This window comes from Barbus barbus, assembly GCF_936440315.1.
Source record: "Barbus barbus genome assembly, chromosome: 40".
Taxonomy (NCBI): Eukaryota; Metazoa; Chordata; class Actinopteri; order Cypriniformes; family Cyprinidae; genus Barbus; species Barbus barbus.
In genome coordinates this window covers 20,579,509-20,606,897 of record NC_136718.1, presented here as the reverse complement: position 1 = coordinate 20,606,897, position 27,389 = coordinate 20,579,509, and the positions used below count along the sequence as shown (strand labels likewise).

Genomic DNA, 27,389 nt, shown 5'->3' with positions numbered 1-27,389 from the left:
TAATGACAGCTTTTGCACTTTGAGCTCATTTTCTGTAGTTGATCAACTTTCTTTTGCCAGATGCGCTGCTATTACAGCACCGCTGCAAGAGTTAAAGTTCCCTCGGTTGACAGAAGCAACCGTGTCCTTCAGTAAAAGCTGTTCATTGACGACAAAAGGCAAGAGTCCTGCCTCCATCGACGGCTCCACCAATCCCAGCGTGTGGAGCAGACGAGCCTTCAGCAGCCTTCCCCAAATCTACTCTTAAAGCCCACAAGACAAGATCGTGTGACAGCAGCGTAATACTACAGAGACGAGAGCATGATCTGCCATGAGACGCTTCATGTCTCAAGGGCACATTTAACGGCTAATGAAGCATTCATCAGTAAAGAGAAACGGATCGTACTAGAACTTTAAACACCAAGGATTAATGCGCGTGATTTAGAAAGGTAAGTTTGCTTGTTTTTATGTTTTCATTTGCGCGTCGAGTAGTCGCGTGGCATGCGCAAAAACTGCGTGCAACTCTGTGCTGCGTCGAAACGTGAGGCTGTAATGCAGAATAATAATAATACTAAAATACCTGGATTAACTGTGCACTTATACAGTTTAACTATACACCAAAACGGGCAGATAAACAAGTTTAGTGGGTAAACAGGGGCTGGGTAATCTAAATATATTAAAGCTTTATGCAATAATAGTTTACTGCATAAAGCATGCACATCCATTTTTGTCATAGTTTAGTTTTGCATATTTTTTAAAACTTTATTTTAATTAAAAAAGTTAAAATTTATTACAATAATGATGATAGAACAAATTTTCAGTTATGCAATCTTACTTTTGTAACAATCTACACTTGAAAAAAATTAAAACTTAAATTTTTAAGTAAAATAAAAATTTCGACCACTTTTAAAAACTGATGAAGAAAATGTATTTTATTTTGAAAACTTTATTTCAAATGGCAGAACGTGATTAGGACAAGTTAGATGGGACCACAGGGTTGAAGTGTAATGTTAAGTAATTTAAGGGAGATTTAAAGTGATTTTAAGGTTTCTAAGGGTATTTGGAAAAAAACAATGTCTCCTGAGTTTGCAGTGAACACATGTGGGTGTTGACACTGCCTATAGATGTCAGGGTTATTCTCGGTCATTCTGCAACAGACAGGGGGCGCTAGAATCACCGCCGCGAATAAACACCAATCAAAGTTTCTATACACTTAGAACTATCTAAATTAGTGTAGGTTTTAAGGTTGTTTTAGGCTTTTATTTTTTTGCTAAGAGAAATATTGGGTCTAGTTGTCAATCAATAATAATGATTTCATATTTTTGTACACTACCATTTACATTTACATTTGTCTACTCCATATAGTGTGTGTGCTGTATTTTTTATTTATTTGTAACCAATACTAAGGTTCGTGTCTGTACAAAAGTTTTCACTGGAGTCAAAAATGTGACAACTAACTCCCAGTCCCCCTATATATTTATTCTACTTCTTATATGACAATATGTGAAGTCTCTGTTGGAGTGGTTATTACATTGCTGTAGCTGCAGATTCTTTTTTTCTTTTTTTTTTCTTTTCAGTGCATGAGCCAAGGAATGCTATAATGAAATTACTAGCTGCAGTATTGAAGTTAGGCTTTGGTGGTCAAATTCCCAGAAATGAACAATGTTGCCTTCTTGAATGTCTTACAGTTGATATGCAGATAGCAGCAGCACTACAGTAAGTCTTTCATGCTAACAAGAAAAAACACCTCAGAGAGAAAACCAAACATATTTATGTATCAAGTACAACACATACCAAAAAGGAGAAACCGCTAAGTTACTGAACATAATTTATTGATTAAATGATGAGTTGTCTCACACATAACAATGTCATTTTATGTGCTCCTTTGGCAAGAGTCTTGGTTTCCAATTATCATCTGTTTCCAATCGAACACAATAATCTGAGGCACGTTGTGTGCAGACAATGCTCTTGTCTAAACGGTTTAGCTTATAGCAAGACTTGTAGTGAGGGAGTAACATGTTCACATCCTTATTTTAGAGTTGACATATACAGCTATTACAGTAAATTGTTTCCAGTGTCTCACACATCCACAAGGCAGGAGTTGATGATAGCTTAGCCTTTTGCTGCTTCTTGGGTTTTGAATGTTCTTGTGGAGTGGAAAACAGTCACTGAATCATAATTCAGCCTAGCATCAAGTTTGTTTACATGCATAGTAATACTCTGACTACAGCTGGTTTTTGCAACGTCATTGAATATATAAAGGATTAAATGCACATTGCACATCACCTCTGTCTTTTGATGTGTGTGTGTGTGTAAACTGCCAAGGCTTGTATTGAATAGTCTGAAGTCTGATTACAGGACATGTATACAGGACATGCTGAATGGTCTGTTAGTCCCTTTGCAAAAGCTGGACTGCTATGAATTCAGTAGGACCAAAACCTTTTACAAATTATTGTACTGACTGAGATCTTCATCAAAAGTCTGTTCTCAAGATTGCTTCAATTGGACAGTACTGTAAATTACTTTTAATATTATGCATCTATGAAATGTCACAGTTTTGCTAATCTTGAATATGTCTTTTGTTTTTTATAGGCTGAAAACCTGAATCATTCATAGCAGGGAACTGTACAAGTGGTTGCCGCACTTTGGACAGGCAGTAGCCAGGAATGGTGGATCACTTGTTGCTTGATGAAGAGACTTTCTTTCCTTACACTTATTTGCTGCCAGCCCACAACCCATCGGATATGGTGACAGACGAGGGGGTGTACCATATGCTTCCATCACCATTCTCAGAGGATAACCTGAGTGACTCATCAAGCCCACGTTCCTGTTCCAGCCCTGAGTCTCAGGTTTTGGGCTCTAGTTGTGGGAGTAACTCTAGTGGAGAAAGTCAAGATGGCCTCCTTGACTTCCTTCACTCTCAGTCTCTAACTGTGAGCCAAAACTTGCCATCCTCCAACACCATGTCTCCCATGGTCCCTCCAGTTCTTCCCATGGGTCTGGCTTGGGAGTCACGACGGGACCGCACCACCAAAGAGGAGTGCTTTGAGTTCCCTGTTTTCCCTGGAGATTTGGAAGACCATGCAGGGCTACTGTTTCAGCCCACTCTGGAGGAGATCGAAGAGTTCCTGGAGGAGAATATGGAAGTGGTAGCCTTGAAACAGGAAGCTGGAGAGGGTCTAGTGACCTGTGAGAGCATCCAAGGACCTGCATCAGAACCTTGGGCTCAAAGCTTAGATCAAACAGTGCCTATCTCAAGTGACATAGATGACGCCAACTCTAATCCCAGAAGTGTACAGTCCACAGGAGGGGCCTCCAAAAATCCTCAGAACATGTTGAAAAAAGAGGACTCATCTGGGAAGGTAGTGATGGTGGAGAGTCCTAGCATGCCCGTGATCTTACAGCTCCAGCCCATTCAAGTGAAACAGGAATTGAGCCCTAAAACTGCCCCCTCGACACCAACACCACAACCTGCCTCAGACATCAAAATAACCCAGCTCCTCGTCAACATCCAGGGTCAAACCTTTGCGCTGGTTCCTCAAGTGATCCCACCGGCAAGCCTTAACAGCTCTTCCTCCAAGTTTGTCCGTATTGCCCCAGTTCCCATTGCCGCTAAGCCCTTAGGTATAGGGGAGAACGGAACAGTTGATGGCCAGGGAACAGGGCTTGTAGTTGGGGGTCACAAATTCCAGAAGAGCTCGGTAGCTGATCTTATTAAAATGCACAAGTGTACTTTCCCTGGCTGTGCCAAGATGTACACCAAGAGCAGCCACCTAAAGGCGCACCTGAGGAGACACACAGGCGAGAAACCATTTGCCTGCACTTGGCCTGGCTGTGGCTGGAGGTGAGTGTTTTTGTTCTCTACAGTTGTGGTTTTTTTCCACTTAAGCAGAGGTTAGATGTCAAGGTCTGCATATGTACGAAGGGCTTTCACTCCAGTAAGTTGTAGTTATTGCGAAAGAAGTGTGGTACATCATTATCTTTGTTGACCATCCATGAATGGACTTCAAACAGAAACTAGGTAGAGCTCTAGTATGTGGACTATCCAAATCTAAAGATCTGTTAGCTTGTCACTAATTTTCCTTGTATTTGAGGCATTTTGTAAGTTGCCAAGAACCAATTACCTTAAGGGTTTCTAAGCCTTTTCCTAGATGGCCAGTGCCCTGCAGAATTTAGTTCAGAAGTTTTTAGTAATTCTGAAGGCCTTAATTAGCTGGTTCAGGTGTGTTTAATTAGGATTTGATGTACACTCTGCATGATAGTGGCCCTCCAGGAGCAGGATTGGACACCTCTGAATTACATGAACCAATTCAGAAGAAATAATCAGACTTTCCAATGTTACAAAAAAAAGATATCTAACATTTTAGTAGAGAAGTTAAGTAGAACACGTTTGATTATTACCTTAACTCGCTTATGCTGTAAGGTTGCAAAAGGCAAAATACAATGCAATCTAGCATGCAAGTGGTCATTCTGTACCACTACTATTTTGAAAAGCTGGTCACATTATTGATAAATATAGTCTAGTTAGTAGTCTTGCTACTTTTAGATAGTTACTCCCCATTCCCCAACACGTTATAATGACTTTGTATTGCAGCTGTAAAATTTCATTCACAATTTGTCCTTAGATTTTGAGTCTTGTTTTGTGTTATCTCTGCTGTTTGGAGATTAGATAAAGTCTTTGAAGTGGCAGACTTTGCCCTATTCACATTTGTTTACTCTTAGTCTATGTCCAGCTTCAATCTCTCTGAACAAGGCCTGGATACTGTTTAAAGTGCACCAGCAGTTGTAGCGAGGTCAAGTTTGACAGTATAGATAAAGCTTCAAGTGAAGAGTTTGGTTCTTGTATTTTTGCATGCTTGGGGGTGTTTACACTTAAAGTGCAATCTTGAATTCATTGCATGAGTTACCAAGTTTGAGTAAAAATATTCTTCAAGCACTTGGTCACAGTAGTATCCCTGATTCCCAGGTTCATCTCTCAGACCCTCTCTCTTTTCTGTCAATGATCCACTTGTCTAGTTTCATGTATGACCCTCCAAGATTGCCTCATTATTGTAAAAAAAATTAAAAATTGGATTGGCAAGTTAGAGCCGTCAAGAGAGAGCTTCTAGTCAAGTATGATCAGACTTACTGTTTCGAGAGGTCTGTTGTTATCAGTGACCTTGGTTAGCCTTGCTTCTGGATAGCAGTTGGCAGTGACTGGACTTCAGCAGTCTGTGAGTCTGACTGAGGTCTCCAGGACACTGTCAGGAAATGGATGTAGGGATGAAAGCAACAGAAGTATGCCCCATTGGCTGCCTCAAGCCTGGCTGCGGCAATGCTTTGCCAGCATTTTTAGCATTCCTATGGTACTCCGCAAATAAAATTGTCCTAGTGACACAAACACACAAAACCATACTCACACTTAGACTGAAACTTTCTTAGAGCTAAAAGCACACACAATAGCTTTAAACATGCTACTTGACTGGAAAACACACCAGTTGGCTTGGTGGCTAGATGATAACGTCTTTGCGCACACGTCCTGTGCTTTGCTATTTCCCCATGTAGGTGGAAACAAACCAGGAAGTACATGCTTTGTTTTATACAGTGTGCACACAAAGGTTAATAGAGGACAAAACCTGCATGAAAACCTTTATTTGAACTTATACAGTTTGCAGTATCAACATGTGAGTGTTCTAGAGCGAACCAAATTGCTTTAGCGTAACTCTTTTTGTTTTGAAATGGAAAATACAGATTTGCAAGGTGGAATCAAGTTGAGAGCGTACATATAGTTGGTTGCAAAGGAATAGCTCTGCGACCACAATGCAAAAATGTGGGCATTTGAATAGAACTTAATAGCATGTGCAGTAGAGCGTGCTGGAACAGCTCTGTTTGTGAGCTCTGACGTCAAACAAGGAGGGGCACCCCGTCCCATCCCATCCCACAGGGCAACAATTAGTCCACCACCACCCCATCCCAACATATTTCAAAGACTTGCTTGCATACTGTACTTGTGGTATTTCAGAATGTGAGATACTTTGTCAGTCAAAAAAACATGATGGTTTAATATGAGGCGCCACGTAGGATTTAAATCAAACTTCGTTTATCAATACATACATAAAACATGTGCATATACACCTATAAATTACTCACATATACATGTATACTATTGGATGTTCAAAATATATATATGAAATACACGTGCACACTAATATGAAATCCATACCAATACATATTATGGTAGTAATGAATGCATACTTGTGAATAACTTGCGTATATATATATATATATATATATATATATATATATATATATATAACTTGATCCATGCATATACACCTATAAATGATGTATTTTTAATTAAAATTACTTTTAAAATAACATATTGTCATACTGTAAAGCTTGTATTACATGTATATAGTGATTTACAGTGAGTTTTTTTGCGAATACATCCGTTGTACACAATTTTTTTTGCGAATACATCCCTTGTACACAATTTAATAAGTCCAATTTTTCATGCAAAAAAAATCATGTGTACTGTACGTACAGTAAGGGAAATATTAGAAGTATTGTCTAAGGCGAGATATTGGCAAAATGTATTCCAATATATTCAGTCAGTGTGCCTACTAGGCAAATCTCCAGATGCCGGGACATTTTAAAACGCTGTGACTTAATGCATTAAAACACCAAATGCAATAAACACGTTATTAATAAATGCTATACTGTACATAGTTTGATTTTATTAATAACGTGTATATGGGCGTCTGAACCATTGTATGTGGGTGGGACAGGACCCCCATCCACTTTTACCGTCTCTAATTCAGCGAATATGTCTGAGCACTTTTCAGAGCGCCGTCAGTCAAATCCATTCCACATGACATGAAGAATGCCCTAATAAATTAAACTTCATTTAGCTACAGCCTTGAATTCCACACTGCAGCTTCCTCAACTCTATTGCACTTGGCTCATTCAGAGTCCATATAAATGAAACCCCATTCTGTGTTTTCACTAGTTACTCGCTCCTGCTGCACTCCCACGACACAGCAAAGTAAAGCATCTGAGCTCAGATACACCTAATCCTACCCGATACTTTATTTAAACTTTTAAATTATTTCCTTAATTTTTATTTTTATTGAAAACAAATGCCTTTCCGATGTAATAAGAGATGTGAAAAGGGAAAAGAACGATTTCAGCCAAAGGCGGACGCGAATTCGGGTCTCTCGCGTCAAAAACACTGTGGTACACGCTTTACCCCCTTACGCCACTGAAAATGCATAGATATAGCCGTCTTTTGTAATGTTGTGACGTTAGTGGGCAGAAGTAAATAACCCATGCTAACAAGGTGGCCTATTTGCACTTTGTGTAAATATACTGCTTTAATTAAAAGGCACCAGACTACAGAAAATATACTCCAGTAATTTTTTTTTTTTCTGGGGGAGGACCCACCCACATTTATTTTGCTTCCGACGTCCCCTAAAATTATGCATTAAGCCAGGTTAAGCGTATTCCTTATGGTATTATTACCTTATTGGAAGTATTACCTTCTTATTCTGGACTCATCTGCTTGTCTATACATCGTATGCTTTATCAATAATGTGTTTATTGAGTTTGGTCTGTTAAAAACACAGTTTTAATGCATTAAGCATTTTCAAATGTCCCGCCGGAAGTGCCGCTGCTTCCTTTTACACTGAAATGCCTTCCGTTTACACTGAAAAGTTCACGCACATCCACATATGAAATCACTTGCATATACATATATACACGTGTATGCGCGCATCGAGTTTATATGTATGTGCGAGTGTTTATAGGTGTATATGCATGGATCAAGTTTATATGTATATGCGAGTTTGTATAGGTGTATGTATGCGTCAAGTTTATATGTATAGGCATGGATTTCATATTAGTGTGCACGTGTATTTCATATATATATATTGAACATCCAATAGTATACATGTATATGTGAGTAATTTATAGGTGTATATGTGAGTAATTTATAGGTGTATATGCACGTGTTTTATGTATGTATTGATAAGCGAAGTTAAATTTAAATCCTACGTGGCGCCTCATAGTTTAATTAGCATTACAGTTAACATATGCTACGTGACTTAAGATTCTGATGTGTTCTCTTTTGATAATGAAATGAGAATCTTCTTGTTAGTTTTGTTAGTCAGGCTGACTGCAGGGGGTTTATTTTTGGATTCAGCTCAAAGTTTGCGCATTACTGTTAGCATAGCTACAACTATACCATTCCTGTCTAAGCTTGATGTAAAAGTGGAAGAAAAGCCAAGCAGGAGAGAGAGACTGGTTTTTATAGCCTTGCAAATACTCTACACATGTTGCCGGGACATTAGAAACAGATACTACCTCGCCTATGGCTTCAAATGAAACCGTGGCATGGGGTTGAGCAAGAGTTTGTTCTCCTGGTTTTCTCATTTCAAACAGAAGTGAACACTATCTTCAGGTGCTTATTACTGAGTAAGATGTCTATTGGTAGTATAAAGGTGTAAAGTTGACAGTTATTTGTACACCAGAGATGTAATACAACTGATTTCCCAGGAGTCTCTATTACTTTTTGTGCAGGGTGTATGGCATAGCTTGAGTAAGAGAGAACTGCAAATTGAGTTAAGGAAAATGCTTCCATATTTTCTAAAAAGAAGCTGTGAGTTTTCCCTCTTCTGGGTCTTGCTTTCAGAAAACATTAACAGTCATGAATGTGGTGCAAATCTTCTTTTGGAACCTGAGCACTTGGTTAAGCGCTTGGGTTAAGTATAGTTGCTCATTAGATCTGCTCCAAGCTCAAATCAGTTGCTGCTCAGTAGTGAAGACACTGAGCAATTGTTTGACAGTTTTATTTGACATCACATGTGCTGTGTGTCAGAGTAAATAGATTTCACTGTCTCTGATTCAGTGCTTTTCATTATGTTACTCAGTAACTCCAGCACTGTTTTCACCTTTTGTCTGATTTCACTGTGACGGTTGCTCTTACTAAATCACAAATATAAGGGATCAAAAAGACGTGCAGTATGGTTTATTAATGTGAGTAATGAGCTGTCTTATCCAGATAGGCTTTGATTTATGATCTGTTTTGCTGACTATTATATATCTCTATTATCTTTATCCAGTGATTGACTAATTTAGGCACTGCGTGTATTGTTTAAGTCAATGATAAATGTTGTTTTTGGCCTTTTTCTTTTATAATCTGATGCATTTCTTCATGAAATAAGATATTCGACTAGAGAAAGCGTGAAGCGATATTCGTAGGATCAAGAAACGCTGGGCTAAGATAGCAGAGCAGTGTTGAAAAGTAAAGGATAGTTGTTTCAAAGGTGGCTCAAGTTGGTATACTTAGATGAATGATTACAAAGAGCAACACAAGGAACGTACAGAGTAAATAAGGACCATGTTGATTTCAAAACAACTTGAAACTGAAGCATTAAGGCCCTCTGCCTTTTTTAGACATGGTAATAAAACAAAATATCAACAAAAGCCAAGTAGTGCATTTTCTACAATGCGTATTGTTCCAAAGCAGCTTTACAGTAAAAAAATTAACTGGATCAGTGCACAACCATTGATATTTGGCTTTATCTCTGGATTCTTCTTGCAGATTCTCCCGGTCGGACGAGCTGTCACGTCATCGTCGTTCTCACTCTGGAGTTAAGCCCTACCAGTGCCCCGTCTGTGAGAAGAAATTTGCCCGCAGCGATCACCTGTCCAAACACATCAAAGTCCATCGCTTTCCACGAAGCAGCAGGACAGCGCGCACTGCACACTGACCCCACACAACCCCCACGCCATGGAGAGAGAGAGAGATAGAAAGAAAGAGAGAGAGAAAGACAGATTCATTTGTGGTACTGTGTTAATTTATTACGTGAGGCTCGGATGAACTGAAGAAGAGTTTGTTCTGAAACTGTTACTTGACTCGTCGGCCTCATGGATGTCGTAAGCTTTGTAGATTGTATTTTTGTAGCGTTCATGATTGTTTTCTATGTTTCGAGAACAAATTTGTTTGCAACATGTAACGTTCAAAGCATTTTTGTTGTACTTTGAGGTATGAATTGTTGATGTATCTGCCAGTCATCAACATTCCTTGTTTAAAATCACGATAAAGTCACTTCTTTTTGCCAACGTGTAACGTGTTTAGCTCCTCTAAACCAAAAAAAAAACAACTCGGGTTCATTTGAACTACTGATCATTGGTAGGACTGTGCCATTATAAGCTATTGGCAAACACAGAGGCTTTTCCTCTTGACTTTCAGTTGTATGCTAGCAAACTGTGAAACGCCTCCGGACAGACCTTAGAGCGAATTGACGGAAGTCAAAACGCACATTTGACGTATGTGAATGGGCCTTCTGATCAGTATTGAATTTTTTCCTGATGTTTTAGTTGATGATACAAAACTTTTTCATTTTATTCTTCGTTTTTGTCATTGGTTGCTTTCATCTGAAAAAATGAAAACAAGATACCTTCTGGGCCTTTCTCTAATCTAAATGATTGCAGCTGGGGCCAAGGCATTCGTGGTTAAGTGTTTGCGGTTAGAAGTTATTTTCGACAGCAATGCAACACATTTCATATCTGAGAAATCTGATGATCCGAGTCAGTAAGTTGATAGCTAAGCTAGGTCAATACAGACGATCAAACCTTTCTAACCTGCCTCAAACAGTTCTTTTGACCTGGGACTATCTGCCAAAATGTCTCTGCGAGACGAGCTTGAATGACAGAAACTGGAATTGCAAGGTGCTAACCGGTTGTAACCACGAGTTCCCGCACAGGGGACGCTTGCAGGTCAAATCCTCCTGCTTGGAAATGTATTCTGGGACGCATCTGGAGTTCAAAGAGGACATTCTTTATGGGAACTGTAGTCATGGACACAGCTTGACTACTGATAGGCCACGCTGACCATGTGTTCGGTAAAGAATGCATGTAATATCCAGTGGGGTGCTGATAGTTAACACTAATATTTAACAAAATTATACAATTGGATTGGATTTTGATGAGAGCTTTGTAACAACCTTGACAATGCAATCTCTTCTATGCAGTCTGTTTTTGCCAAAACAATAGCCCAAATGGAAACAACTACAAAGTTACCCAGAGTGCCTCAGGTGATCATGAATCAACTCATTGCTCTTTGTACTGCGCCAACAGGCACCTATAGATGCGCCCACATGTATACACACGTATAGTGTGATGACAGGAACTTATCTCTTCTGGTTCTCTTACTTGCTCTACGAGTTGACATGTGCTTCAGAGGAATGCATAAAAATGATTATGCTATCGTTTTGCTGCTCTGCTTATAATATTTAGCAACTGTTGTGGTCAGGAAATCCGATCTCAGATCAGATATTGTAGAGCGGGAAGAAACCAGAACCAATCAGACCTCTCGCAGACCAGAAGAGTCCTGTAGGAATGAAGGAAAAACGTTTGTCTGCATATAGTATAGGGATGTTTTGCTGATGTTTGTGCCTGTTTAACATACAAACCAGTGCCATGGAGGATCAATATAACTCCAATTACATTACTGTTGCTCTCTGAAAGAGGTAACCATGCACAATTGGTTGTTTTAAAGCCCCACTCATCTAAAACTTAGTCAAAGTACGTCACGAGTAACACAGACACCCAGGCGGAGGTTGCGTACAGTTAGCGTTGCATTCCTTGCCGTCTATACATGAAATTTTTGGTGAAATTGGTGCTTATGGCCAACATTGAATGTATGTATACTGTATGTACAGACTTTGTACAAAATGTTGTTGGATCAGAGAGTACCGGATATTCTTCTACTGACGTATCTCACGTCTTTGATTGTATAAATGTCCCCTGTAAAATGTAAACCAATGTACATAATAACAATTCAATATATAAATATACATATATATATATAAATATTATATATTTTTCTTGATATACATCAGATGCATTTACAAATAAATTGAAAATAAGAACTTTTTTGTTTTTGTGTTGTTTTGTTTGTATTCATGTTTATGCAAGAGTAGGATGTGAATGCAGATGCTTCTAGCTACATTGATTTCATGTGAATGCAAAAACGTAGTTATGCACTGCATTAGTGCAGTTTTTATTTCTAGTATGAACCACACAAGTGTGTCTTTGTAGAATAATTAAATTCAATAGTTGTGCTTACAATGCGTCGGTTTATACACCGTCGCCTTGGAATGATTGATGGCCTCATACCAGTGATGTCTAATTACACTTGTACCAATTTAAAACACTATGCAAGGGGTCGAGAGAGAAATTGTGCCTTATAATTCCAAATCCTACATTAAAACCACTCACTTCCTAAAGAAAGAATGCAATAAAGCACACATGCCTCTCTTTAACAGAGTATAAGTGAGCCCAACAGTGAAGGTTAAGATGTCATAAAAGAGCTTTAGTATATATTTTAAATATTTTAAAGATAAACCTTGCATATAGTGATACTGATAAAAGAACCTTGTTTAATTCATTATTTAAAAACAGCAGCATTTTAAAGTATTATATTTAGTATAATTTCTATAACACACACACATACAGTGCATATTATACTATCCAGATTACAATAAATAAAAGTTAAAATGTACTCTCGTCCTAATTTTTCTTTTATATATATATATATGCGTGTTTAGAAACCTTACATTTATTGAAAATAATTTGGTATCTATATTACATATTTTGGATGTAAATATTATTAGTAGCGTTAGGGTTAGACATTATAGCATATATATAATTTTGGATATGTTATAGTACATAATAGTGTTCATTGACTTGATGTAAATAATCAGATCAGTACATGTGCTAACATCTAAACAGCAGGAACAACAACCAATAGTACAGGAGTCCAGCTCAAAACAATTAGTGCATGTTGTTTATGCTGAGTCACCCTGGATAAGGACATAATGAGCATGATACTTCTGAAGGGTCCTGATGTTTATGGCTGACAACTCCAATTTATGTTGCTCCCTTCACAAGCCCCCGAGCACATGTGGCACTCCTAAAGATGAGAGGAGGGAGTCAGGAAGAGAAGAATGCAGTGAAGTGATGTTCTTTTTATGGCCATCTGTTAGACAGGCTCACTGATGTGAAGGAGATCCTCAGTCTACTGCCAAGTTCTCCAGACGTTAGCTAACATGATCTTGGACCTGCTTGACCATAAACGGCAGTCCTGTCTGGACGATTCCAGATTTGCTTCTTGGAAACTCAACATTTTATCTTTGTTCCCTCCTCGCTGCATATCATACAGCTCAGATGGGCTATGAGGAAACATTTGGGGTCTTTGAGGAGGGTCGGTTGTTTACTTCCATATTCAGAGTCATAGTAAGGGATTGACTTTCAGAGTATCATTTGTGGTAATGAATAACGCAGTTCTGTTTCATTTATGTAAGCTTATTCTATTTTTAATGTCAGGGGGTTCTTTAGGCAGCTTGATTTATTGTACTATCTTGGCAACTTATTAAATGAACGTGTTTTATGATTTAATTTCAGTTTAAAGCTATCAATCAGTCTTCCCGTGTGGTTTCGACACTTGCTGTTGTTTAGGGAACTATATTTCCTCGGCTCTCCGGCTCTTGCTGTGCTCGGGGAAAAGCAATGATCTTCCAGCCATTTGACAGATTTATTTTTGGAGCATTTGTCGTTGTTGGAAAGAGTAGATCCATCTGTCATGACACCAAGGTAACTTTAGGTCAAGTGAATGATGTGGTGACTTATTCTATTAACGATTAAATGCAGCTGTTTACAAATGAGGCATTCAGTTGCAGTTTCCATTTGGTCAATTTCTGTAAGAATTTAAATGTTCTATTGAACAGTAAATGTCTTTTAAGTGTTATTGCATTATGTTGGGACAAGGTGGAGCATGTCAAATCAAATTGCCTATAGTTATGGTTATGGCATCCAGTCACTGTCATTAGATGAATACAAAAAGCTAACAAATGTTTATTTATTAAAAAATGACTCCATCACACTAATATTATAAATACTATTTTTGAATTTTTTTAATATATCATATATTAAATATTATTATATCTAAAATATATACAAATCTGTAATATAATATTTCTATAATATAATATTCAGCAACAACATTTAACTGACTGGCTGTACATGTAAAAATGTTTTTAAATAAATTATTTATCAATATTAACTTTTTTTTTTTTTTAAATGAAGTTTCTGATCATTTGTAAATTAGTATATCAAATAGTAATATTTATATAATACAAATAATAATAATACATTTCTATAATATGAAAAAATTCTATAATATATTTCTATGAGTGTCTATAAACACCCTTTTAAATATTTAAGTACTCCATCACAGTAATATTATAAGTAATATTTTTAAATATAGGTTTATAATAACATTTTCAATAATAAATAAAATATGACTATTTCTATGATATATAAAAATCTGTAATATAATATTTCTATAACAATTTATATAATATAATTTCATCAGCAACATTTGACTGGCTGTACATGTATAAATATTTTAAAATATTTTATTATTTATTAATTAACAGTATTCACATAGTTTTTAAAACAGAGGTTTATAGTAATGTTTAAATTAGAATATCAAATAGTAATATTTATATAATAATAATAATATTCTATAATATAAGCAAATCTGTAATTACATTTCTAAAATAGATTTCTGTGTAAACACTCTTTGAAATATTTATTACAAAGTACTCCATCGTATGAACTTGTTTCTAAATAGAAGTTGTAAATTATTAGACCTAATTAATTAATTATTTAAATTAATATTTTGTTAAACTTTAATATTTTTACCATTCTCTTTGAAAGGAATGGCTCCACTGACAATGAGAAAGCAGTGCATGTTTTATTCTCATTAGAAGCTGACAGCTTTAGTTTGAAAAACAACCTACTGGCGTACATGTGTGCGATGATTTATGAATATTCCTGCACATATTGCCTTGCTTTTGTTCCCTCTGCACAGGATTTCATTATAGCTCACAGCTTTGCGGTGAACATTTGTAGGATTCTCAATCGAACCTCTGACCGCAGCATTACCATCGGATTCATCTCAGATAATAAAACCCAGATTTTAACATTGTTGCTGTGGTCAGTTTTCTGAAGGCTGTCAGTTATTCCGCTTTCATGCTGTCATATCCAAGCTTCATGCGAGCGGGATTCATTTAGTCTTGCAGGAGGACTCGTGATTTTAGATACTAGTCCAAATGATATAAATGTGTTCAAACTTGATCTCTTCATCAAGGTTTCAGTCTAGAAACATCTTGAAGGAATGGAGGAGATATTGGCAGCTCATCGCACCTCTATTTCCAACCCGAGACACATTCTTTTCTACCGGAAATAAAAATGTCCATGCCTCTAATTTACTGTTAAAGCCTGGTTTGGTGGTTGCACTCATATTTTCTTGTCTTTTGTGTGTTCACATACCATACAGGCCTGATTTTGCAGAAGTGAACTTGAATACATTGGTGCACATAAAACAAAACATTAAAAACAACCAAAACTTGGGACGTTTCCCACAAATTTTTCCAGCCATAAAGTATAACATAATCAGAAACACACACACTGGCAGTTTAACACCTGCAGATTTCTTACACAGAATAAAACCCACTAAGTTTAAGGAACAAATCCGTTGAGCTTCAAAAATTTAGTCAGGCCTCAATCCTTGGCAGCCATTCCTTTCCCTGGCGAGTACAAGTCTGATAACAAAAGTGCATTTGTTAACTCGCAAGCCTTTTTTCTTCACAGTTCAAAGGAAAGGCAATTGATTGCTGAAGGGAAAGGACAGCAACACAATAGAAGATGTCAGACAGCATGGGAAACCCTGTCTAATGTCTTACATCAGTGCTATATACACTACTCTTCAGAAGCCTGAGGTCAGTATGATTTTTTTAGTCAATAATGGTGCATTAAATGTATCAAAAGTGACTGTAGGTGTAAAGACCTTTACATGCAAAAGATTTCTAATTTAAGTAAACACTGTTCTCTTGAACTGTCTATTTATCGAAATATCCTGAAAAAAGCATCACGTTTTGCCAGAAAAATATTAAGCAGCACAACTGTTTTTAACATTGATAATAATAAGAAATGTTTGTTAAGCAGCGAAATAGCACATTTGAATGATTTCTGAAGGATCATGTGACACTAAAGAGTAATAATGCTGAAAATTCCCCTTTGCCATCACAGAAATAATTTATATAAATAAATAAATATATTATAATAGAAAGTAAATGCAAAATAAAGAGACTTCTTTAAAAAAAGAATCTGACCGAAAACTTAGTATTTGGACAAACAGCATATAATGCTGTGACATATTTACTGCACAGAATAAATACATATTTTTCACACTGAGAATGAATAACTAACTCATAAACCCCAGGGCACCTCTGTTCCACTCCGATACAGATTGAGAAATATATTACCAGCTGACTGAGGCTGGCATGGACAGGGGTTATCATTAGACAATATGGTGTTTCAAGAACAGAGAGAAGTGGCACACACACACATTTCACTCTGCTGAAGGTTATTGGCTCACAGTCCCAGTGTGTGTGTGTGTGTGTGTGTGTGTGTGTGAGAGAAAGAAATTGGAGGGATTTTGAAGATTGTTTAATATTGCAGAACGTGATGGCCTTATTTCACACAGCTGTGCAACTTTTGCATCGCTGAGACATGCACTTTAGTCTGTCTCGGCTGATCCATGGATGTATGTTGTGTTTCGAATGTGTTTTTTTATTTATACAGACGGGTGATATTTAAACGCAAAATACATAAATGAGCCAAACACAAACAGAACTGTAAGAGTAACGACTGGCTTTCAATACATAGCGATATCTTTTGTGTTTCACAGAAGAAAGCTAGTCATACAGGCTTGGAATAATATGAGAGTGAGTAAACGATGACAGAATTTTCATTTTTGGGTGAACTATCCCTTTAAGATTTTTCATCTCAGAAAGCCATTTTCCATGTGTCACCAGAACAGAAGATTTTCAAACCCGCTGACCTCTTCTGGAACTTCAGAAATATTCTGATTTAAAATGTTTGCTCATCACATGCATACGAGATTGTTGCGTGTATGAAACAGTGCGGTTTCAACACTTGAACTGAGTATTCAATATCAAATAAAGCAATAACTCCAGATGCTCCATTTGACCACAGTTTGTCTTCAAGTATTCATATCTGGATGTCTGGAAACAGATGCGATTTGTCTTTTATTATATTCTCAGCACTCTGATGCATGCCAAGTATCCTCCCAATATGTGGAAGAAATGCAAATGAATCTCATCACAGAATGTTCTCCTGAACTTTTATGGACCTGCTCAATGAAACTCTGAAATTGTGGCTGTTATCTTTCTTATATATTAAAACGCTGTTTTATTTATTTATTTCAGACAGATGAGTCACGTGAGCATTTCCCTATATAGAGCTCAAGCAATTTACAACAACTTACATGGTGGCCATAATTTGATGGTTGTGGAATCATAGTCTATACTAGTATAACAAACCCACAGCGCTAGAAAACACTATTATCTGTGGTTCGGTTTACACACAGGAGACCTAAATAACAGATTTAGTCAGCTAGAGTTTGGCGTTTTTCAATTTTTTGAGGGCAATTTTATTTGGAATATTTTCTTGCATAAAAGAAAGTTAATGCACAGTGCACAGTTTTGTTTAGTAACCTATTTGAATAAAATAGATGAAAAAGTCAGGTAACCTAAAATTATTATTATTATTATTTTAAAGAAAATGAATCAGCTATGATTAATATATTCAGATATAAAGCGTAAACCTACTTTTTTCCCTGAAAGTACAGTAATATTCATTTATTTATGAGTAAAACTTTTTTAATAGGGAAACACATGTATATGCACTCAATGTATGCATTGAGACTGGTTGGTAAGGCATATCAGTTATGATAATAAATAAATGTGTTCAAATATTTAGTTTAAACAAACAGCAACCTCTGACGCTTTCTGACACAGCTTTGTTCGGCTTGACCAGACACAACTTTCTCTCAGTTCTCTGCGTTATCGATCATGTGTTTACAGTGACGGTAAGAGCTCAAATTCAATCAATATTTGTCTCCGTGAACCTTTGGTGTTCAGGTAGTGGTGACGTAAATGATTTCCAAACAGTCTGCTCTCTGGCAGATAAATGGTTCATAGGGACGTTTCACCTCGCTGGATGCTGATGACACAATTCAGTTTGATAAAGATTTTTGTCACAAAGAGCTACATGAGGACAAGTCCTGTATGGTGTGTTATTTGCTCTTTGATTACAAGCTGCTGATTTTTTCAAATTTATTGTTTGAAAAATTGCTAAAGCTGAACAATGACTGTTTTCAAGCAGGTTTCCTAAACACTAAACCTCCTGGCCAAACAAAAACAACCCCCCCCCCCCCCCCCCCCCCATAAACGATATTTGAAATATTTTATAAATATGATATATTTTGTTTTATAATAAACAATATTTTACAATATTTAAAGAAAATATTGAATTAAATTATTAGGGATAAAACAAGTTGACGGTAACCATTGACATCCATACTATATTCTTCCATATTATGGAAGTCAATGGCTACCATCAACTGTTTGGTTACCAACATTCTTCAAAATATCATCTTTTGTGCTTCAAACAGAAATCATACATGTTTGGAACAAGTGGAGGGTGAGCAAACAATGCCAGAATTTTCATTTTTGGGTGAACTATTCAGGAAAAAATGCAAACTGGTATTATTTTTCTCTTCCGCAACCGTTTTTTGTTTTTGTCTCAATAAAATGTATTGTGTTCCATGAACATGTCTATGTTTCTTGACCCCACTTCACTGCTGCTGTTATTTATGACGTCAGTATTTTTGGGTCATTAAATGCATCTCTAACTGATGTAAGGTGACCGTGGCCTGTCGAGAAAAGCCATGTGGATTGCATTGAGGTGGAGCCATCTCAGCTCCGAAATGGACTGAGAACTTGAAGGCTAAATAGGACACTGCCTTTAGAAAGTTTATCTGTTTCTATTGAAGATTTTAAAACTCTGTAATTATCAGCGTGGATACAATACTATACCCCGAGACTTCAAAAACACATAAAAAAAACCAAAAGCATTTTAGTGCTAAGGCAAGGTAAAGATGAAGGTATTAAACTTCAGTGAGTAACACATCCAAGACTGCTTGCGCTATACCTCCTAAAAATAAAGGTTCTTTAATTGGCATCGATGGTTCCACCAACAACCTTTAAGAAAGAAAAAGGCTCTTCAGGTTATTAAATTGTTCTTCACACTAAGAAAAAAAGGCTCTTGTAAAAACTGAAATGCTCTTCGAGGAATACAAAATGTGTCTTTATGAAATTGCTTTTTGAAATTGCCTTTGTTTTTTTAAGAGAGAGAAAGACCTAAATGATACATCAAACTGCACACTTATGAAGAAAATTCATGGAACTTTTTTCTTGACACATTTTAGTTGGAAGTTTATGTAACATTTTGTATGTTCCCACAATGTTTGCAAAATGATAAAATGGAACATTCACATAACATTTGCATAAAAAAAGAGAAAAATTTTTTTAAAACATAAAAAACTGGACATTTTAAATGCTTCAGAAAACATCCAGAAATGATGTTTTATAACTTAATAGGAATGTTAGCAAAATAGATTTTTGATAGCTGGGAAAACAGATCTACTACATCTTAACACATTTCTGTAATGTTTTCTTACTAAAATCTAGATCTAAACTAGATTAAAAAATCGCTATGTGCACATGTACCTCAAACACTACGGTAATGAAAAGTTATGTTCACCCAGTTTATGATCTGCCAACACTCACTTGGCGAAAAAACAAAAAAAGCATAAATCTATCTCATTAATCTTCACTTAAAGATGGAACACTCTAATCTAAGCATGTATACAATAGCTCTGCTTGCCCATGGGTAGAAACAAGCCAAAATCAACACAGCACTTAGTAGTAAAGCGCATTCCCTTAAGACAAACTACTGATCGTATAATCGGGTCTTGAACCACCAACACAGAGACACAATTTAGAAAGAAATGGAGCAATTGTGCCAACGAGCCTGTGGAGAATTACTCAGTGTTGTGTAACATTATACAATGGGCTCTCTTCAACTGTACAAACTTTAAATAAAGCTCTTTCTAAGTGCAGTGGAACAACACTCTTACGTCCAATAAGAGCTTTTCTCGTTTGCTTCACTTCAGAGTTTGTGGTTGCCAATTTGTTTTTGCTGATCTCATAAAAGCCACAGCTGTATGTCACCATCATGGATCTCTCTGCTGAAGCCGCGTGTGACGCATTCATACTAGCAGTGGTGGAGAGAGTACTGAAAATTTGTACTTAATTACAAGTACTGTTACATTGCTGAAATAATACTCAATTACAAGTAAAAGTACTGGTGTCAAAACAATACTTAAGTAAAAGTACAAAGTACTCCTCTCAAAAGCTACTCAGAGTACTAGTTACTTTTTAGCCGGCGTTATGTAATGAGGGGAAGTCGTGGCCTAATGGTTAGAGAGTCGGACTCGTAATCCAAAGGTTGCGGGTTCGAGTCTCGGGCTGGCAGGGATTGTAGGTGGGGGGAGTGAATGTCCAGCGCTCTCTCCACCCTCAATACCACGACTGAGGTGCCCTTGAGCAAGGCACCTAACCCCCAACTGCTCCCCGGGCGCTGCAGCATAAATGGCTGCCCACTGCTCCGGGTTTGTGTTCACGGTGTGTGTGTGTGTTCACTGCTGTGTGTGTGTAGCACCCTCACCGCCTGGTGAGGGAAAATATTACAATTAATAAAGACACAGGGCACGGAGCTGCTGCTTCATCTTCTGAGTCTGTATTGTTTTTTTTTCATTAATGCAATTAGTTCTGCATATTCATGTATCAATGAACATAAAACACAGGAACATCGCCTTAGCAGAAGTCACAATCTACAGAACAATCTGAAATTACTCAAATACATATTCTCATCAGGTTATGTTTTACACCAATTAAACATATAATTGTAGTAAACACTTGGAATGCAAATGTACATTATGAATACTAATGCATTTATGGCATACAATACCCATATATGAACTCTGTTTAACATTTTAATGTATGTACCATGTTCCATGTCTTCAACTACTACTTGTATGAGCTCTGGAATTGTAGCACAGGTTAGCAAAAATTAATTATATCTTTTTACATACTATTTGCACAAACACATTCAGTACATTTTCTCAAGAAGCAACTGATTTCTATTTTTAACACATTCACTTGAAACTTATAACTCTTATATTTTATATTAACTGTCAAAACACATTATATATCCGTAAATTCACTCCATTTTCACATTTCTGTAATCACGTAATCCGCCATTAGCACATGGAGCGCGTGGTACTCATGTGGTTGACCCGAACTTTTTAAACATCTATTTACGGACTATTTACACTCTTTAGTGTATGACATTTGCCATCTTCACAGCACTGGCATACATAAAACGAATTTCAACGACAGTTTATACACTTCATACCTGGTGAGGGAAAATATTACAATTAATAAAGACACAGGGCACGGAGCTGCTGCTTCATCTTCTGAGTCTGTATTGTTTGAGCAGCGCGCCCCCTCCCCCAGCAGGTGAACGAGTCCCAAAGACAGAAGTAATCGATCGTCCATACCAATCTTGGCAGGAAATATTAATCGTTATCCACAAAGATCAGACTTAGTTAATACACAACATAGGTCACACATTAATGACATTTAATTTCTTTTTTTTCTAATTTGTAACCACTACACTCTCCCCGTCAAAATAAATGTCGTCCCGACATTACTCTTTAATTTTTTTTCTTACTTGTTCAAGTTGAAGCTGTGTAATATGTAACTTCTAATTTATGTATACCCTGTATGTTAGCTGTATTTACAGCCCTTCACTAAAGGAGCATACTGGATATTGCATAGCCTTTTGTCTTCTTACAACTGTGACCCCCTTTTTCCCTGTCTCAAGAATCTTTTCAGTATGCACTTAAATATACTGGCTGATACCGTGGCACTGGGTAAGTCCATGGTGTGAGGTTCTGCATTTCATATGGTGTGGGGTGAAATGATATTGTGTTTGGATGCACTACACTATAGCATGCTGGAGTACCTAAGTAGTCATATGTAAATGTTTTTGGTGGTCTCCTTTCTCTTCTAGGCCATCGGTACCCCTGTTCTCCTTCACTGTTCCTTTCGTTTGGAGCTGTATGAGCATCTGTTGCATCATCAGGTCCTACTTCAGGTTGTTGTGCATTCATCGCATCTACTTCCTGTCGAGTTAAGTCTTCATTTTCGATTTGTACTGTTGTTTCATATTCAGTTGTCTTCTCTTGATCAACTCCTCTTCTTTCCTTTTTAGGTTCACTGGACTGGACATCAGGTAAGTATGAGTTATCTAACTCGTTGTTTTCTTCCACAGGTTGCTGATGCTGAACCGTAGGTATGTAGTAGTAATCATCCTCTTCATCTTCTGGGTTAGATTCATCTTGGTCTTCTAGCCTTGGTTTGTTCACCGTTTTCTTTGATTTTGACTCCTTCCTGAGTTCAACCTCCAATGGTAGGTAATCACAAGGCAATAAGAGATTACGGTGAAGAACGCGGGATCTTCCCTTTCCTTGTTCCGGTTTCACTTCGTAAATCGGACCTTCTTTTCCCACTTGACGCACTACTGTGTGTACAACATCCTCCCAGTGGTTGCGAAGTTTCCCAGTCCCACCTCTTGGTGTCAAATTTCGCACTAGGACACGATCTCCAGGACACAATATGGAACTCCTCACCTTCCCATCATAATTCTTCTTATTCCTTTCTGCTGACTTTTTCGCTGTCTGTCTGGTAATTTCAAAGGCTTCTTGCATTTCTTGTCTCCATCTCTTTACGTACTCCTTGTAGTCCACAGTTTCTGTCTCTGAGGTCAAGCCAAACAGCAGATCCACAGGTAACCTTGGGGACCTTCCAAACAGCAAGTAAAATGGTGAAAATCCAGTTACTTCACACCGTGTGCTGTTGTACGCAAAGATAAGTTTGCTTAGTGACTCTTTCCAGTTGGTTTTCTGCTTTTCGGTCAAGGTCTTCAACATCTGGAGTAACGTTCGGTTGAAACGTTCAACCTGACCGTTTCCTTGGGGGTGATACGGGGTGGTCCTCGATCCCACAACACCACAGCTCTTCTTCAACTGAGCAACCAGTTGGTTTTCAAACTCTGCTCCCTGATCATGATGGATTCTTTGAGGAAACCCAAATTTGAGAGCATAGTCATTAAATAACCGATCAACAACTGTTTTGGCAGATTTAGAAGTGGTGGCATATGCTTGCGAGAATCTTGTGAAGTGATCAACTATGATCAATATATATTCATACCCCCCATTACATTTGTCCAAATGTAAGAAATCAATGGAAACCAGTTCGAATGGGTGAGTAGTGACAATATTTTGAAGTGGTGCTCTGGTCTCTTTACATGGTTTCTTTTGTTTCAGGCAAGTACAACATTTGGTCACATACTGATCAACATCATGGTGCATTTTTGGCCAATAGAACCTTTCTCTGATCAAAGACATTGTCCGATCTATGCCTTGGTGTCCCATGTTGTCATGTAATTCTTTTAACACTTGTTGCTTGTACTTCGCAGGTAATACCAGCTGTGTCTGGGTGTTCGTCTTTCTACGGAGGATATCATCATTTCCCAGGATAAGTTTGTCCCAACTGCGCAGTAAGCATTTACTTTGTTCACACAAGGTCTTAAGCAGATGTCCCGTTGGCTTGTTGTTGGACAATTTAAACTGTAAAACGGGTCCAATGTGGTCATCATTGCGCTGTGCTTGTCTGATCTCATCCACAGGCATTGGCTCACATACATGCTCGGATGTCAAAGTGTCATCAAGAGAAATCATTGCAATCCAGGAGAGGTTGGCATGTGGTGCTTCTACCGATTGGATGGCTGCCTCGACACAATCAGATGGTAATTCTTCTGTGCATTCTTTCATTATTGTCTCAATATCCAGGGGCATTCTAGATAGGCTGTCTGCATCCACATTTTCTTTGCCTGGCCTGTATTTGATGTTAAAATGGAAATCCGCAAGTTCTGCCACCCATCTATATCCCGTTGCGTTTAGCTTTGCACTAGTCAAGATGTAGGTGAGCGGATTATTATCACTATACACAGTAAATGTGGGTGCATAATACAAATAATCCTTGAACTTTTCAGTGACAGCCCACTTTAGGGCCAGGAACTCCAGCTTGCCTGAGTGGAGGTGGTACTTCTTTTCTGCAGCTGTCAAAGTTCGGGACCCATAAGCGATGACTCTAAGCTTTCCGTCTTGTTTTTGATACAAAACAGCTCCAAGTCCCTGATTGGATGCATCAGTATGAAGTACGAATGGCTGTAAGAAATCGGGAAATGCGAGAACAGGAGGCTCAACCAGACAGTCGATCAGACCCTCCAGTATCTCTTGGTGCTTGTCTGTCCACACAATTGGCGTTTGAGAGGGCAATCCCCTGTTTTTTCCCTTCCACTTTTGATTCCTTGTCTCTTTGCACTCCTCTTTGTTAGTCTCAGTTTGTTTCAGCAGGTTGTACAAAGGTCCTGCGATTTTTGAGAAATCTTTTATATACTGTCGATAGTAGCTCAGCAGGCCCATGACTGATCTCAGTTGCCCGACTGTACTAGGTCTTTTCTCTTTCAGGTCTCTCACAGCAGCGGTGTCGGCTGGATCCATCTTACTTCCTTCCTCAGACACAATCCTTCCAAGGTACCGCACTTCACACTTAAACATCTCACATTTACTAGGCTTCAACTTTATCCCATACTGCCTTAATCTTTGCAAAACTTTTCTCACATCCTCTACATGACTTTCAAAGGTTTTGCTGAAAACTAATGTGTCATCTAGATAGGGAACGCAGATAGTATCCCTTAGCTCACCCAGGCATTCTTCCATGCAGCGCTGAAAAGCTGAAGGAGCATTCATCAGGCCAAAAGGTACCCGGATCCACTCGTACAAACCCCATGGTGTTACAAAGGCTGTTAATGGTCTACTTTCCTTGGTCATGAAGCCCTGATGATACGCTTTTCCTTGGTCAAGAAGTGAAAACCAGGAGTTCCCTCCCAGACTGTCCATTATGTCTTGTACACGGGGGATGGGTTGTCTGTCAGGATGTGTTTTCCGGTTCAATTCTCTGTAATCAATACACAGGCGTAAGGTGCCATCCTTCTTCCTGACACATACTACAGGTGAGGCGTATGGTGAGTTTGATTTTTGTATCCATCCTTGTGCAATGAGATCATGCAAATAATCTTTCATTTCTTGGTAGAGGGGTTTAGGTACTGACTGGTAAGTGCGTGCAACAGGAGTAGTGTCTTTCAGTGAGATAGCTAGTTGCAGCCTTTCAATGCAACCGATGTCAGTCTCAGATTTGGAAAATGAAGCTGCTTCCTCTTTTAACATTTGTTGAACAATTTGTCTCTCAGGCTCACTGAGATGGCTCAAGTTGACTGGCGGAACCCATGTAGTATCAGAGGTATGGTTGGCTTCAGCTTTTATTTGACTGATCCTCAGAGAAGGTAAGCCATGATTCTCAAAAGCAGCTGTTGGATACACAGACTGTACTGGTTGTACTGTCCCTATGACCGTCTTGCCCACTAACATTAGGTCATGATCTGTGGGGTTTTGTACACTGACAATTATGTGTGGAGAAGTATGCTTCTGCAGGGTCACTATTGTCTCACAAAACTCCAACCCCTCTGTCCATTGTGGGTTAACATCAGGCTCAAAGATAAGCAATATATCTTCCTTTGGTCGGCGAGACTGCACTCTGCATTCAATTTGTACCGATGTGTGTTTCGGCACTTGGACATTTTCCTTTGTCGTTTTGACCAGATATTCACATGGGGTTTCTGCATGAATTCGATCAATAAAAGCATGCACCTTCTCTCGTTCCTCACTAGGGAGAACTGTTCTCAGAAATTCACTGGTGACTGGCCGAGATGATTCATTGTCATTTAGCATTCGCTCAATCACATTGTATCCGATAATAGGATGACAAAGCTGCCTGCCCTTCATCACCAACACAGGTATGACAAGTTCTTTCATTTCCTTTTCTTCTAATGCCAAACCGAAACTCACTTCCATCCACCCCGTATAAGGTATATCCTGTCCATTTGCCGCCACTAAACGGAGTCCTTCAGGCGCATCAATTACATCAGCCACATTTCTCAGTCTGATATTCGGTAAGTGCTCCTTCTTCCACATTTCATCCACTATACAAACCTGAGATCCTGTATCCCATAATGCATGGACTAGGAGCCCATGGATGTAACACGGCACTAGACATTGTTTTCCTACAAAGGCAGCGCGTGCAGAATTATCTGATTCCCATTTCTCTCTGTGTCTTGCTGTCTGGTTACATTGTTTCTTATGGACTGTCCAGTGATTAGCTTGACATGCTTTCGAACAATAGAGTTTTTGTTTACAGGCGGCACATTGTCGTAGTCTACGGCCGGAACCTGTGATACCACACTGTGCGCAGCTGGGTGGGGACATCATGGCATAACTGGTCACTCCTCGTCCCGCAGTCGTGACCCTGTCTCGTTTAACGACTGCTCCCTGTACATAGCTGGACCCCGTGCTCTACAGCCAGCCAGAAAATGGTCGCTACTGCCACACTTATAACAGTGAGTACAGTACACATCCAACCCACTTTGCTGACATGCCAAACATTTCCTCACACGCGTTGATTGTGGGTGGTAGCGCTGCGCCGGAAACCATTGTTGCCGCTGGAATGCTTCCCCTCTTCTGCCATACGGCTGCACATAACTTTGAGGTGAGCATGCAGGTTGGGGTGGTGACATGACGGTCTGATCTCTCACATGAGTAGAGCACTGTGTAGGCAGGATCTGTGGTTGTCTAATGGACTCCTTAATTTGAGAAACCTCTACACTAAGATCCTTCAGTAAGGCCATTTCTGTTCGCATTTCCTTTAACTCACTCAAAATGTCAGGCTCACGTTTCTGTGTGCTTTTATGGCAAGACATCTTTTCCTTCTTTTCAACAGCGACTTCACTGACCTGTACTGAATGCAGCTTGGGATGTTGCTGTTGAGCCTGGAGCTTCTTCTTGCTTTGCCGCTCTGTTTCATTGGCACAAGCAATATTAAATTTATCAAAGAGAAGTTCATCACTCACATCGATTTTAGTCAAGTACGGTTGCAGATCACTTCTGATATTGTCATTTTGTAGGCCAGTGAGGACAGTGTGAAGAAACATGCTCTGGACTAAAACTGGGTCGTACTTCAAGTTGGATTCCACCTCCTGGGATGCAAACAGGATCTTTTGCCGCAAGTCAAGACACCGAACAAGGAAACTTTGTGGGGTCTCTTTACTACTTTGAGCCTCAGAGGTAAGCTGTTTGTACAATTCAGTTGCACCTCTTTCTTGGTAATGCGCTCTCAATATTCGTCTCAGCA

General features: G+C 38.5%; 1 protein-coding gene across 2 annotated transcripts; it reads left to right on the top strand.

Moving 5' to 3' along the window:
* The first annotated feature begins 252 nt into the window (after positions 1–252).
* Positions 253–22,125, top strand: LOC306859695 (Krueppel-like factor 15). Of its 2 annotated transcripts, XM_079400878.1 has the most exons (4): positions 255–428; positions 2,572–3,823; positions 15,679–15,806; positions 22,093–22,125. In XM_079400878.1, the coding sequence occupies exons 2-3, from the start codon at positions 2,646–2,648 to the stop codon at positions 15,803–15,805; spliced, it is 1,305 nt and encodes a 434-aa protein (XP_079257004.1). In that variant the 5' UTR covers positions 255–428; positions 2,572–2,645; the 3' UTR covers position 15,806; positions 22,093–22,125. The 2 variants fall into 2 exon arrangements, with proteins under 2 accessions (XP_079257003.1, XP_079257004.1); XM_079400877.1 differs by lacking the exons at positions 15,679–15,806; positions 22,093–22,125 and adding an exon at positions 9,560–11,858 and having other exon boundaries at positions 253–428.
* The last annotated feature ends 5,264 nt before the right edge of the window (positions 22,126–27,389 follow it).